This window comes from Haliaeetus albicilla, chromosome 20 (assembly GCF_947461875.1).
Source record: "Haliaeetus albicilla chromosome 20, bHalAlb1.1, whole genome shotgun sequence".
NCBI lineage: Eukaryota > Metazoa > Chordata > Aves > Accipitriformes > Accipitridae > Haliaeetus > Haliaeetus albicilla.
This window is the reverse complement of record NC_091502.1, coordinates 4953855-4968423: the sequence shown is the minus strand read 5'-3', so window position 1 is coordinate 4968423 and position 14569 is coordinate 4953855. Positions and strand designations below refer to the sequence as shown.

At 41.2% G+C, this 14569-nt stretch overlaps 1 protein-coding gene across 1 annotated transcript; it reads left to right on the top strand.

Annotated features, from left to right (window-relative positions):
- Positions 1–3329: 3329 nt before the first annotated feature.
- POMP (proteasome maturation protein) lies at positions 3330–13305 on the top strand. The gene is made up of 6 exons (XM_069808073.1): positions 3330–3441; positions 4915–5012; positions 5886–5946; positions 8148–8249; positions 11014–11107; positions 12784–13305. The coding sequence occupies exons 1-6, from the start codon at positions 3439–3441 to the stop codon at positions 12849–12851; spliced, it is 426 nt and encodes a 141-aa protein (XP_069664174.1). The 5' UTR covers positions 3330–3438; the 3' UTR covers positions 12852–13305.
- Positions 13306–14569: the final 1264 nt, after the last annotated feature.

The window sequence follows — 14569 nt, the reverse complement described above, 5'->3', positions numbered from 1 at the left end:
CATGGCCCTGTTTATCTTAAATTCAGAAAAGGTTTAATAATTTAAAACAAAATAACTTTTTAAATAATTAGATTTACAATGAATGCCAAAACATAAAAGCATAAAGCAAGTTAACAAGAAAGGACTTCTTAAAGATCAAAGAAAATGTGTTTATTTGATTTGATTAAAAACAAATAAAAAGTACTTTCACTTTAACAGGTTATAACTGGCTGTTGACAGAAACCAGTGAAAGAGTTTCCCAGTCCCACAGGATAAAGGTTTTCTTCTGATAGAGGTTCACGTACTCAGAACAGATTGCCCACTGATATGTCAAAGGAATTATATTTTGAAAAGCGACAAAGCTGCATCAATATTAAAAACCGTGGATACAAAGGCAAGTTTCCTCGGACAGCACGCTCCTTTTGCTATTATTAAGTAGGACTGATGGTGTACATCAATGGGTATTCCCATCTTCCATCCCTCTATACACAAAAAAGCTCTGGGAATGGGAGAGGTAAAAAGTACCATTTAATTTAGTGGAAAGGCAGGATATATTAGCTCAAAAACTGCTTTAACATAGCAATAGAGTTCCCAGAAGTGAGATGGCTTCCATAGATCTCCTCCTCAATGGGCAGAGAAGGCTGGTATGTGGCAGCCTTTGCCCTGCCAGCCACGTTGTGCCTCTGTCGTGACAAGCTTCGAGTCCACGGGGGAAGTCTCTCCCCGAGGCTCCAATGGGAAATGTACAGACCTCTCATGAAATGATGCTGTGCTGGGATCCAGCAAGAAAAAGCTAAGTAATCGAAACAGGAATTTGCTTTAAGTCAGGATGTCTAAAACTTTGTTTAATGAGGTTTTATGTTTGTTAATACCAATTTAACTGCTAAAAGAGCATTTGAAACAGTATGGGTTTTTTTAAAAGAGCAAACACTTTCCTCATTTCTAAAAGATAAAAGAATCCATGGTCTAAAGATCACTTGAAACCTCAGTGAAGTCCCCCAGCTAAACCAAAAAGACCAGATTTGACATTCCAAAAATGCTGAGGTAAAAAACATCCAGAAAATATTTAAAACATTCATACATTTCAGACCTCCTCTACACAAAATGATGAAAAAATCATCCTTAAAAAAATAATAATTTGCAGGTTATCTTTAAAAGCAACATGTGAAATTCATCATCCTAACTTTACAGAAGTAATCATTTTAGAGGAGCGGTAGTTATTTTCACCCTAATTTTAGAGCATCCACATACTCTTAAAGAGTGCCCACATACAAGAATGGCCTCTTTAGCAACCACAGTCACTGCGTCTCACTTTCCATCGGCCTGGAAGATGCCTTCAGACAGACTATCCAGACCTGCACGCCAGCAACGCTCCCCGGCAGGCAGGCTTCAGCACACAGGGCCCTGCGTCCTGGGGCTGCTGCGCCTGGGGCAGTGCCTGTGGGTTGCTGTCTGTACTCTGGTGAGCCTGGTGCTGGGGGCAGCCTTGAAATCATCTGCAACACAGAGGGCAGCCATACCTACTGCTTCTGAGCAGTCGAAGCACTCATCGCCCACCACATGCTCTCATTTTTGATCAAAGGTTTGGCCAGCCTGACAGTTGCTCGTGTAATTCCTATTAACTTGCAGCAGAGCCGCAGAGAGGAATGAGATACTACTCCAATCATCTGCCATTGAGATGCTCACTGTAAAATCATTAAAACAAAGCTGGCAGTGAAAAAAAAAAATCAAGCCTTGCTCCAATTTAAAATACTTGGTAATTTGATGAGAAAATGTGTGCATGATTTGTGTTTATGTCTGGAAGTTTTCCCTAGTGTGAAAGCCTTTAAAGGAAAACCAGATCTTTCTTGCAGTGTATGTTCTTTCATGTTATGCAGCCTAGACTGCGGATTGCAGTGATGTCAAAAATGTGCATGGAGTGATTGCATCCTGTCTGTGTCCTGCAAGAATGACTTTGAAATTTAGATGTTTCATCTCTACAGTCATATCCTGATCAACAAACTCAGTCAATAAATAAATACATTTAGTGACAAACCTAGCTTTTTCTGTAAGCTGCAGTTAAACAGGAACTTGATTTGTTTTTTGTATTCACATCTATTCTATAATAATGAATCCAGCACCACAATACCCGAGTACCCATTATAATTACAAGATCAGAGAAACCTTTGTGGTACCCATTTTCCTAAAAATGATTTAAAAACCCCAGTCCTCCATTCTCATTCTTTTGAAGTCTTTGCTTTAAGTCTAAGACCTGAACACAAAAGGCCAGAACTTTGGTTAAAACATTCTTAAGTGGTGAACTGATTTTGCCCAAGAAAGAGGAAAACAGAGTATAAAGCGTATGATCTTTTCAGTAATTTTTTCCAAAGCTGAGAGTGCCATTAAAACATATATAAATTTCCTGTTTAAATATTGCTTCTTGTGCAAGATGTCATGTTTAATTGTCACGTATGAAATTTGTAGCACCAGGGAAATTTGGGGCAAAATCTCAAAGGGTTGAGTGAGCTCCAGGTCTCAGAAGAAATATGTAAAATAGATACGCCAGATGTGTATCAGAAGCTACGCATCGAAAGCTGTGGAAAACCTTGTGATTGTTGGAAAGTCTTTCAAAGTTCTTTAAGTGCAAGCTAATATGAATTCCGTTACCGTAGTGTTATTTTGGCTATTAATACCTGCCTACTAACACAGCAGCTTTTATCCACCACTCTCAAGACTAATTTCCAAAGATTAACCTGCTGCAGGCCCGTCCCTGTTGGTCACTGACAGAAGCTCGGGACCTCGAGGGCTGCCTGCGGTCCCTGGTACAGCAGATTACCTGGACACCTCGCATTTGCACAGCGCTGCCCAGGGAGGCTCCATGGCTGGCCGCCTTTACCTCAGGGAGCACCGCTGCCTCGTTTCGCTACGTTTGGCTGTCAGCGGTGCGACGCTGTTGGGGTCACCCAAGCTCTCTGCTTTTGCTGCCTGTGGCCCACTAGGAGAGGAAGGGTTTGACCAAGATGAGCGGCCCACACCTGACACCACAACATGGCCGCCACCGGCCTACTGCGAGAAGAAGCCATGACCCAACTCCAGCTCCTGCTGGGGGCCAGGGCGGTACCAAAACGGCTGGCTTTTGCCGCCACGGGGGAAAACAGTGCGGTCAGTCTACGAGCAACAGCCCTGGAAGCAGGCAACCCATGGCCGAGGAGGGCACAGGGCCGGAGAAGGGGCCCCTCACAGAACCGCGGGGCAGAGCCCGCCGGCCGCCATCAACCGCCGACCCCTCCCTCACGGCGCCCGCGGCTCCGCCCCCCGCGAGGCCCCGCCCCTCCCTGCGAGGCCCCGCCCCTCCCCGCCCGGCCCGCTGCGGGGAGGGGAGGGGCGCCGTTCCCTCCTTGCGTCTGACGCAGCGCGCCGGGGGCGGGGCGGAAGTGAGGAGGAGGAGGGGGCGGAAGTAGCTGTGCGTGTGGGGTCAAGATGGTGAGTGCGGGCTGGCGGCGGGGCTGGGCCGAGGAGCGGGCCGGGCCGGGCCGGACGGCGTTCGCCTGTCTACCCCGCTCCCCCCTTATCCCTCCCTTGGCCGCTGGGGTCCCCGGGGGTGGCGGCCGTTGGGCGAGGGGCGCTGCGGCCGTGCTGAGTCATGGGGGTCGGGCGCAGCCGTGGCGGGCGCTGGTGCTGGCGGCTGGGGGGGTCCTCACCGGGGGAGAGGCGTCCGCCGTCCGTCCCCTTCCCCTCCCCTGCGAGGACCCGTCTCCGTTAGGCATCCTCACGGGAGCTGGGGGCCGGGAGGGTGTCTGGGAGCTGGGGGGGACGGGACGGGGAGGCCGAGCGGCCCGGTAATGCCGGTGGAAGGTCCCGCCTCGGTTCTCTGCGGTGGGTAGCGGTGGTGTGGCCTCCTAAGACGGGCCGGGCACTGGTGTGACTTGAGAGCGTTACTCCTCGGGGAGGATTTCATGGTTTTCTCCTTACGTTTGACTTCCTTTGCTCTTGTCGCATCTCGCAGGTAGTGTATCTCTTTAATGCTTTCACTGACCGCGATCTCGGAAAGGTCTGGTCAGCGTTGAGTACGTTAGTTGGTAGATGCTTTATATGCATGTAACAACAGGTATTTTCAGGTTTTCTAACAGCTGATAGGTTGTTCACAGTTACCACGTCAGTACAAAAGACCTTAAGCGTAAGCATGAGTTTTCTGTTGGATCCGACAGTGCTCCTGGAGGAAACTCCTGCACTGAACAGCTCATCACTGTCACCTTCCAGAGATTATTGCTGTCACCTTCCAGAATTCATTATACATTGGCCTATTGGTGGAACAATTTGTATGAACAATCCTAAAGTCACTTCAATAAAATCAGGCAGGGTAGCATGAAATCAGTGGTCTGGGTTAAGATGGCTTGCTTTAGTAAGTCTGTGGAGGTGTGTTTTTCTGGTCTTCTGCTACAAGTTACTGTTCTTCCTTTGCCCTTTCAGTTAACTGGCATACTAGACCACTTGCATACACCTTGTCCTCTTTATGGCAGCCTTAAACTGTGGATAAAATCAATTTGATCTTACTTGATTGTGTCTGTATTGAAGTGAATGAAGGAATGCTCAGCCATTTTCCTTTCTGTCCTGTCAGCTGAGCATGATCTGCCTTCTTCCTTTCCATCCCTGCAGCTCAGGGTGGCAATGAACAAGGGGTAATTGCAAGTTTAACTGTTTGAGCCAGATCCTAAAAATGTATTATCAGTACCTTTAAATGTTATCAGATTCTCTGAAAAAATTCTAATTTAGTATGGGGTTTGTGTTTCGGTGAGGGGTTTTGTTTGTTTGTTTTTTAAAGAGACCCTAAAGTCTAGGGCTTGCGCATGAGTAGTTTAAGGAGTCTTTGAACGCTTTGTTTCATTTGCCTGGCCTAATGGCCCATATGAAAGGGGTCTGGTTCTGTTAAAGTAATCCTAACTTTTTTGGTTCCAGAATTCCAGAGGTGGTGCTTCTCTGTTGAAAGATAGTATCCCAATTACTGAATTTTCAGCTTCAGGACCGTTTGAAGGTCATGATCTTCTGCGCAGAGGGTAGGCTTTTACTCCTTGATTTGTGCTGTAGCAAATGTTGAACTTTAGATATAGGAAGAAAGTATGTGTTAAATGTTGGCTTTTTAAGAAGGTTCTTGGAAGGTGTATCACAAAAGCTATAGCCTAAAGTGCATGTATTTAATCAGATTGTCCTTCAAGTGTGAATTTGCTGTGAAACATCACTTCAAGAAGTAGATAACATTAATGGACTTTTACCTGTATGATACTCATCTTTTCTAAAGAGATGGCAAAGTATTAATGATTATGAAAGGTATGCTAGTTGTAAAATACATGTATATGAGTGTGCTATGGCACTGTGGGAAATGGTTAATTTCAGCCTTGGTACAAGTTAATATAGTAAAAATAGTGGGTTTGGGTTTTGCCATTTTACATGAGTGCAGAACTATGTACATGTCTTGGATAATGAATCTAAAATAAGTTATGGAGTTTAAAATGTGGGTAATACAACTATGAGTGGTGGGGGAAGTTATGTACAGTATTCAGTTGCAAAAGCTTGTAGACTTCTAAAATTAGATACCATGTAGCTTGGACATAATTAAATCTATGATGTTTTCATTTATTAATATTTGTCTCTATTTCTGAAAAGGGTCAAGGAAGAAAAACTGTCATTCTGTTTTGTCAAACATAAAGAAAAAAGGATACCTGAAATTTAAATTCTTTTTCTTCTGGTAGTGCTGTAGTTAGAGGTCTTAATTGCTGCTTCACAATTAAGCTTTTTTTTTTGTAGTTCAAACTGTGCTAATTGTGTCTCTCTGTGGGCTGATATTTGTATCTGAGATTAGTTTTGGAATGCAACTTAAAAAACAATATCCTGATTAATTTGAAGTTCAAGTTTTTTACTTGTATTTCTAGCTTTACAAGTGTGAAAAATGAATTGTTGCCTAGCCACCCGCTGGAGTTGGCAGAAAAAAATGTAAGTATAACATGGAGTGTAGCCATCTTCACTCTTAACTGATTATGAAGTTTAAATTAACAATGTGGTTACCTGGACTGCTTTGTGTGGTAACAAGTAATGAACGTGGTCTTGCCTTTAACAGAATAAAGATGTTCAACAATAGTAACATTTTAGTCATACAAATGACATTGTTGGCAAGTTTGTTTAATGTTAACCTCCTACTTGTGACTGTCTGCACTTCAAGTATGTAAGCGGGCTTCCAAGTAGGGATTTACTTAGCAAGGTTTAGTCATCTAAAAGTTACTAAGCTAGTTGTGTATGCAGCCTCTATAGTTAGGTGGGGGGCACACCTGCCACTTCTGGAAGGCTGATCCTCCCATTTGTCTATAGGTTTACCATATATCTTAGTTTTCAGTCTCTGAACACAAAAAATATTTTTCATTAAATTACTTGATCCCATCTAGAAATTTTATACATACAGTGTGTTGTAAGTGTATGCAATCTTGTCCGGTTTCGTCATCACTTGTGGACCACTGAAGAGTGGTCTGCGGACCATAGGTTGAAAGTAAAGGGAGACTAGACAGCTTTGGCTAAATAGCTGGTTGAACTGAATCTCGTCTCTGGTAGCTGTTTTGCCAGCACAGATTTGTTCTAATAAAATGTCCTGAAGCAAAGGCAGTATATCTGGATAGAATGTTCCAAATTGCAAAGCTAATCAGCATGACAAGGTCTGAATGTAATGCAGACCATCTAATATATTCTAATTCTAACCAGTGCTAGTGGTGTCTTGAGTTAAAAGGATGATGTTAATGTGACACGAACTTCACAAGCTTATTTATAAATACTATAAATGTTTCAGAGCTATTTTTCATTTGTGGTTTTTTTACAACTGAGTGCTATAACTTAGTTTTTAACTCTGTTCTTGCTGTATAAAACCTGCATAATTAAAAGAATACATGCTAGAGAGAAAAAAAAAAGCACAGAAGTAATAAAAACAGACAATGTGATCCCCTGGCAAGTATATGAAACTAACGGGTTTTTTTCCACATATTGTTTGGTTAGTTTTTCTGTAAGTTTGTGGCCGATTTATCTAAGAATTATTTTTATGTACATTTGCATGGGAAAAGGCTTATCTTAGCCTGACATAGTTATGGTTGTTTTTGCTGCTGTAAATGGTAGGTTATTCAGGTAGCACTAGTAGAAACCAAATCTTTCTGCTACCCAGCTGAAGGACCCCTACCTTTATAAAATAAATGGAAAAAACGATGTGACCAGAATTGTAAGTTTGGGATGAGGCATATAAATAGTATTTTCTGCTAACTTTTGAAGTGTTCAATATAGGTTGTTATGAAGAAAATGCGTGTTATGCCTTTGACTTGTATTTTCCTGTTGACTTTTGGCATCCTTCCGCATAAACAGGATGATATTCTTATACTAGTAGGCTTTTGTCATGGTGATTGAGTACAGGTTTTAAAAAAAGAGGCTTGTATTTTTTGTTTTACTTCACAATATTGTATTATGTCAACATTACAGGCATGTAGTCAGTACTGTAAAAGCCAAATTTGAGACTGGATTACTCAAGCTTTTAAGTTTAACATTAAGCATAAGTTACTTTTGTGTACTTTAGTAATCTTGAACCAGCACTTTTTCATTAAAAGAGCCCTCTACTAGATAGATTTTCTTTGTCTTGCTGATCAGTTTTGGAGCAGTTGGTAAAATTGTGAGCTTTCCTTTGCTTTTCAGAGTCATATGGAGTATATGTGGTGCTCTGTCTTCCTACTTGACCAGAAAAGAAGTATTTCAAGTGTTTTCAAGTAGAGTCTTTGATGACTAACAATAACATCAATTGTGGCTTTAAAGTTTGTGTTCTTAGGTTAAACCAGACTTAGCTTCCAATTTGTGCTAACAATATTTTAGTAAAGTAGTGCAAAGCTACACCACTTGGTGGTGTTACATGACCTGATTGTCAAAAATAACAAAATAAAATGGCTACTATTGATTTGTAATAAAATCCACCAAAAAGCAATTTCAGTTTCATAAAACAAGTATTACTGCATCATTATCTTTCATGTACATTTGAGACACATATGACAGTATCACTGAGTTTTTACATATACATTTGATAAGCATGCTCATTTTAGTAGGATGTCACAAATCTTTTCTATGGCTGTACTGGAAAGTAACTTTTCTAAAATAAAAATCAATGTTGTTTATGATAGTTCCAGTTAAATCAAGATAAAACAAACTTTGCCACGCTGAGAAATATTCAAGGACTCCATGCACCTTTAAAGCTGCAGATGGAATTCAGAGCAGTGAAACAGGTAGGCATTTTTATCCAACTGGTATAACTTAAACCACTTGAAAAAAAAAAAATTTATCTTGGAACGTGCTTTCAGAGGGACATCTTTCTTTATTGAAATACCTTATGTTTCCAGAAGAAATTCTTCCACTGGACTGTTTTTATTAAAACCAACCAAACACTGCAATGAATAGTTTCCAGAACAGTCAATATGCTAAAGCATTTCAGCTGTAGTTCTTTTATTGGTTACTTGGTGAAGTGGTAACTGCTCTAGATTTTCTGTGGACTAGCTTCCTGTAAGCCTTCAGAGAAAAGCAGGAGGAATTGAGTATTAATTCCTAAAATTAATACTCTCCTCTGTGGAATGTATGACCTTCATGGGGAGGAATCTCTGCACTTGTGGGGTAAAGAGACTTAGAGGTCTGAAGGAGGTAGGGATTTGGGAGTGGGTATAGAGGTAACATGAAACCTGAAGCAGAGAATTTGCTATGTGCTTATTTTGTTCCGCAGCCTTTCTTGTAAGATCAGGGGAGGTCTACACGGAGTTACATTCAGAGGTTTTAACTCCTATTTGGGAAGCTGAGTCTCCCTCCTTTTCTTCATCTCCTAGGATGGAGAGTAACTGGAGGGAGGCTGACTTTGTCCCTTAGGAAACATGGAAAACTCATTGGTCTTAGTAAACTTTGTTTTGGCTTGTTGAAGGTTGTCAAGCTATTAAGAGTTGTTCTTCCAAGTGAGTTAGAGCAATTTTATACTCCCTTCCAGTGGATCAGGTGCTACTGAACCACAGTGAGCTGCATTAAACTTGGCAGAAATTACTGGTCCTGCAGATGTGAAAGTCAGAGAGAATGTATGAAAACATCCCTTGATCTCAGCTGGGCTGTCTTGTGAGGAAAAATCTTTTTCCTAACTTATGTTAGGAAAAAGGCAGAAAATGAGGCAGGTGAGGATACCCTGCTACTGTGTCTCCACAGGTATTCTTGGGGAATGGGTGGGCAAAATATGGTGATTAGAAGGTTTTTCACTTCCAGCTTCATGTTAGATATACAAGTTCTCTTCTGGTTTTATTTCACTTTTCTAAAATATAGCTAGCAGCTAAGCATCATGCAGCCGCTTGCTCACTCCCCTCACAGTGGGATGCGGGAGAGAATCAGGAGGGTAAAAGTGAGAAAACTTGTGGGTTGAGATAAAGACAGTTTAATAGGTAAAGCAAAAGCCGTGCACTCAAGCAAAGCAAAACAAGGAATTCATTCACTGCTTCCCATCAGCAGGCAGATGTTCAGCCATCTCCAGGAAAGCAGGGCTCCATCACATGTACCAGTGACTTGGGAAGACAAACTCTATCACTCCCAACGTCCTCCCCCCCTTCCTCCTTCTTTCCCCAGCTTTATATGCTGAGCATGACATCATATGGTCTGGAATATCCCTTGGGTCAGTTGGGGTCAGCTGTCCTGGCTGTGTCCCCTCCCAACTTCTTGTGCCCCCCAGCCTGCTCGCTGGTGGGGTGAGAAGCAGAAAAGGCCTTGGCTCTGTGTGAGCCCTGCTCAGCAATAACCAAAACATCCCTGTGTTATCAACACTGTTTCCAGCACAAATCCAAAAGACAGTCCCGTACTAGTATCTGTGAAGAAAACTAACTCTACTCCAGTGTCCTGGTTTCAGCTGGGATAGAGTTAACTGTCTTCCTAGTAGCTGGTACAGTGCTATGTTTTGAGTTCAGTGTGCCAAGAATGTTGATAACACTGATGTTTTCAGTTGTTGCTCAGTAGTGTTTAGACTAAAGTCAAGGATTTTTCAGCTTCTCATGCCCAGCAAGCGAGAAGGCTGGAGGGGCACAAGAAGCTGGCACAGGACACAGCCAGGGCAGCTGACCTAAACTGGCCAACGGTGTATTCTATACCATGTGATGTCCCATCTAGTATAGGAACTGGGGAGTGTTGGCGGGGGGGATCGCTGCTTGAGGACTGGCTGGGTGTCGGTTGGTGAGTGGTGAGCAATTGCACTGCGCTTCATTTGTACATTCCAATCCTTTTATTATTGCTGTTGTCATTTTATTAGTGTTATCATTATCATTATTAGTTTTTTCTGTTCTGTTAAACTGTTCTTATCTCAGCCCATGGGTTTTGCTTCTTTTTCTGATTCTTCTCCCCCATCCTACTGGGGGGGGCAGGGAGTGAGTGAGCGGCTGCGTGGTGCTTAGTTGCTGGCTGGGGTTAAACCACGACACCCAGCCAAAACCAGCACATACAGATATGCTATTCTTGGAATGTTCAGGATCTGAATGCTGTGTGTACCACTTGAAATGTTTCTGTAACACTGTCAGTGAAGGGTACAGAAGAGAGTGTTGAAAGTAAGTGGGAGTGGACTTGAAGCTTAAGAATTGGTGGGGATCAGAGAAATAATTATGATTTAGATTAATTGCAAGGAGGATTGTGTTTAGATGTGAAAATCAATATAGCTCTTTCACTTACATTCCTGACTTGCATTGGAGATGTAGGAAAACTTAGAATATAGTTTCCAGACACTGCAGTATACGTCAGTCACCCAGTACTGACCTCAGGTTGTAGATGTGTTTTTTGCAGTGAGCCTCCCCAGCTTTATGTGATAACAGAGGAGAAAAAGCCCTACTTTTTTTTTTCTTTAAACTACACCATTCATCATTGTTTTTGAAGGAAGAAGTAACTTTACCTGTTGCTTTTCTCAGTCACTTCAGACTGAGAAATCTAAATGTAAACCCCCTCAATTTCAGACTTGCAGAAACTTGAACTCTTGTTGTCTTTTTACAGGCCCAGCGTCTCCCATTTCTTCACAGCTCAAACATAGCACTGGATACTCTGAGGGGAAATGATGAATGCATCGGTTTTGAGGATATCCTTAATGGTAAATACATTCTGTTTTGAATGTTATGGGAACATTTAAAAGTAATATTTGGGAACTGCGAAGTTCTTTGCCTCTACGGAATAAGAGAATTAAACGCACAAAATACAAAGAAAAAATTGAATTCCTGAAGGCAAAGAAGCACTAGGGGAAGGAGAAATAAATGTTGTTCAGCTGCTATTTGTGCGGAAATTATTCTGAAATATTGAGTAAGGCAGTATTTGCTTGTAGGCTGGGTTTCTAAAGGAGTAGAAGATTATGCACTTAGATTGTATGCCTGTTTCCCCAGAAACCTTTGAACTACTTGTACAGATTTTGACAGGTGGAGGTTACAAAGATGCAAAGTTTTTTTAAGTTCTATACTTAAAAAGAAAGAAAGTCTAGAGGAGAGATACTGAACTAATGAACCAGAGATGTGGCAGGGGGAAGGGTCCCTCAAATTAACTCACCAGTTTGCAGTTGTGTGGTGGGCTACTGACTGACAGTTAGTATGTGTGGAATAGAATAAACCTGGAAAAATAGTTTGAAAAAAATTATTTCTTTCTAGCTGGTAGTTAAGGACATGGAAGGAGGCAGAGGGTATTTTGAGGTGGGATTGGAGAATGGAAGGACCCAGGGAGGTAGGAAACTGGAAATAATGGAGGAGTAAGTGGGATTCTAGAGGCATGAGGTACATCTGGGATTATTTTCTGGGATGGATTTACAGGGAGCAAGGGAAGGAATCTTAGGTTATTGTGATTCAGGGGGTAGAGCAATGTCAAACATGATTTATAGGAATTTGGTTATTTACCATTGCTCACAACAAGCTGTTACATATTATAGAGTGCTGAGGAGTGAGTATGTAAAAGTGGTTTTGGTTAAGTTTCTATTTATCAGCTGGGGCTAGATTAGATAATTTTGGTGTCTCTGGAGGAATCAAAGGCATTAATATGCCTTATTTATGGAAGGAAAACACTCCAATACACCCATCAAGAAAGGTCTGTTTCTTCCAAAGTGCAGTCACAACCTTCTTTCTGGCCTTGATTTTTTTCTTTATTTTTAATTTTTATTTTTTGTATGGAAATGAAGTTCATACTGTCAGTATTGGTATCTCTTGTGTGCTCTGCACATTCCTTGATTAACCTTTGAGTACAGTGGTTAACATCAACCATACTTTTACAGAATGGAGGAATCTCAGAGAGATTTAAGGGCATAGAAAGTCTGTGAAACTAGGCGGTTAGGTGGAGAAGAGAAACCATGAATATGTCCCAACTAACAGAAGGGAGGAGCATGAGCTCCTATTGTGCAGAGAAGTTGCATTGGAAAGAGATGTGGGGCACCGATGGGGAAAAGAGCTTCAGTCAGACTTGAGTTTTCTTAAACACAAAACTCAACCAGCCTTAAGATTCGGGCTGTAGGAGACTGTGCTTATGTAGAACTGATGGTTTTACTTGAAGTGGGGGGGGGGGGGGGGTGTCCTTATGAAACACTGTTCCACTGTAGATGTATTTGTTATCTCATCATTGCTTTGGATAGAGACTTAGGAGTTACAGACCTGCACTGTGCAACACTGTCAAAAATCAGTCAAGTAACTGTTGCACTAAGCATTAGAATGGAAGAAAAAAAAAGGTCACGTTCATAGTTACTGTTGGTCTCTGTAGCTTCATAAAAGCCTCATGCTGTCAACTTTTTTTTTCCAGATCCTTCACAGAGTGAGGTTATGGGAGAACCACACATGATGATGGAATACAAGCTTGGTTTATTGTAACAAAACGTACTCTGCAAGAATGTTTTGTGCGTGTCTTTATACTGCAGATTTAAATACATGATACTAAATTGACACTCACAGTGTTAAGCAGTCCTATAGTTATCATTTGCCTTCCTTGATGACAAGGCGCATTAAATGTTTAAAGTCTAAATTGTTCTGTGCTTGTTGTCAATTACATAAATGTCTTGTAACTAGGTAGTTTAAATAATGTCTCTTCATACACTGCTCAGGACAGTAGCTTCTTAACTATGGAAAAGCTATATATGTATACAAGAAATCCAAAAATACCCATGCATTTTAAAACTGATTACTGTAGGTAAATGCATTTAATGGATGTTCTTGCAGAGGAACTTTTTAAGGGGGAAAAGAAGGTATTTTCCATTGAGTAACTCTTTGTTCATGAAAATTTCCATACACTTTTTAAACTATTGAATAAAGGTTTGCTATAAATGCTGCTGCGTTCCAAAATATATTTAATCATAAATCAAGAATCTCTTATCCACAACACAAACAGTGTTGTTCCTTTTTCTTGCAATATCTTTGAAGATCTTTAACTTCTACACTGCCACTGGAATCCTGCTACATACATTTTATCCCCCCCCCTGTTGACAGTTGTTCATGAGTGAGCCATTAAGCTTTTGTGTAGAATTGGAAGTATTGCTGTAAGAAGGCAGTTAAAGGTCTGGATTTTTTTCATCTGTGTCCCTGAGAGGATATTCTGGTTTCTGGAAGTAGAAGCAAGTTCCACTTGGAGTTTAAAGAAGTGCTTTAAAATCCATGTGGGAACGTAATCCAAAAGAGCATTCCTAGATCTAGGTATTTAAGTATTCAGAAGGAATGCAGTGCCTAATTAGGATAGTACCGAATAAAGCTGCTGCAGTGAGAACATGAAGATACAGCGGTACTACATGACAAATACAGAAATAATGTTTTGTGGGTTTACCAAAACCAGATCTTAATTAAGGGAGAATGAGACCTATACTTAAATACACCTTTTAAAGGAGCAGGCCAATGAAAGGTTTTTTTGTTCGCTTAAGCGGGGCAGGGGTGTGTGTGTTATTAAATTCAGGGTTATAACAACTATTTCCTGATTTCATACATGTGCATGTATCACATATAAACCCTGCAAGGCAGCTAGTATGATGTGGTGTATCAAGAGGAAAAAAATGTCTGTGGTTCAAAAGATGTCATCTCTTGTCATATGTGGAGAGCCTGAAACAGTATTTCTAAGCCAGGAACTGTCTTTATTCAGCAGGTTTGAATGACTTGTTTAAACTGCTAAGTGCGCTTAGTGTTCTGTTGTAGATAATTTTAGCAGAAATATTGCTGTAAACCTCTTTTCACAATCCCAAACATCTCTTGTGCTTTTCAGTGTGCTTAAAGCTGCCCCAAACTCCCTATCCACGTAGACAAAAGCTTCTAGCTTCTGTCCTGTAAATTTTACAGTGCTTTTATGTGCATCTCTTGCAAAACATTGCAGCAAATTAAAAACATTGAGATGGCACAGTACGAGACACTTTACTGGTGGTTTGTTTTTATATTTAAACTTGTTTCATTTAAAGAGTGAAGCTTCTAAAATTGTTTTTCACTTGAGAGTTGCAGAGATTAGAGGCTTGTGCTATGAAATATAACCTCTTTCCTTCGTATTTTTTGCCTTAGTGAAGTTATACATAGGACAAATCAAATGTGCAAGCGTAGACCTAAACACTATTTTGTTT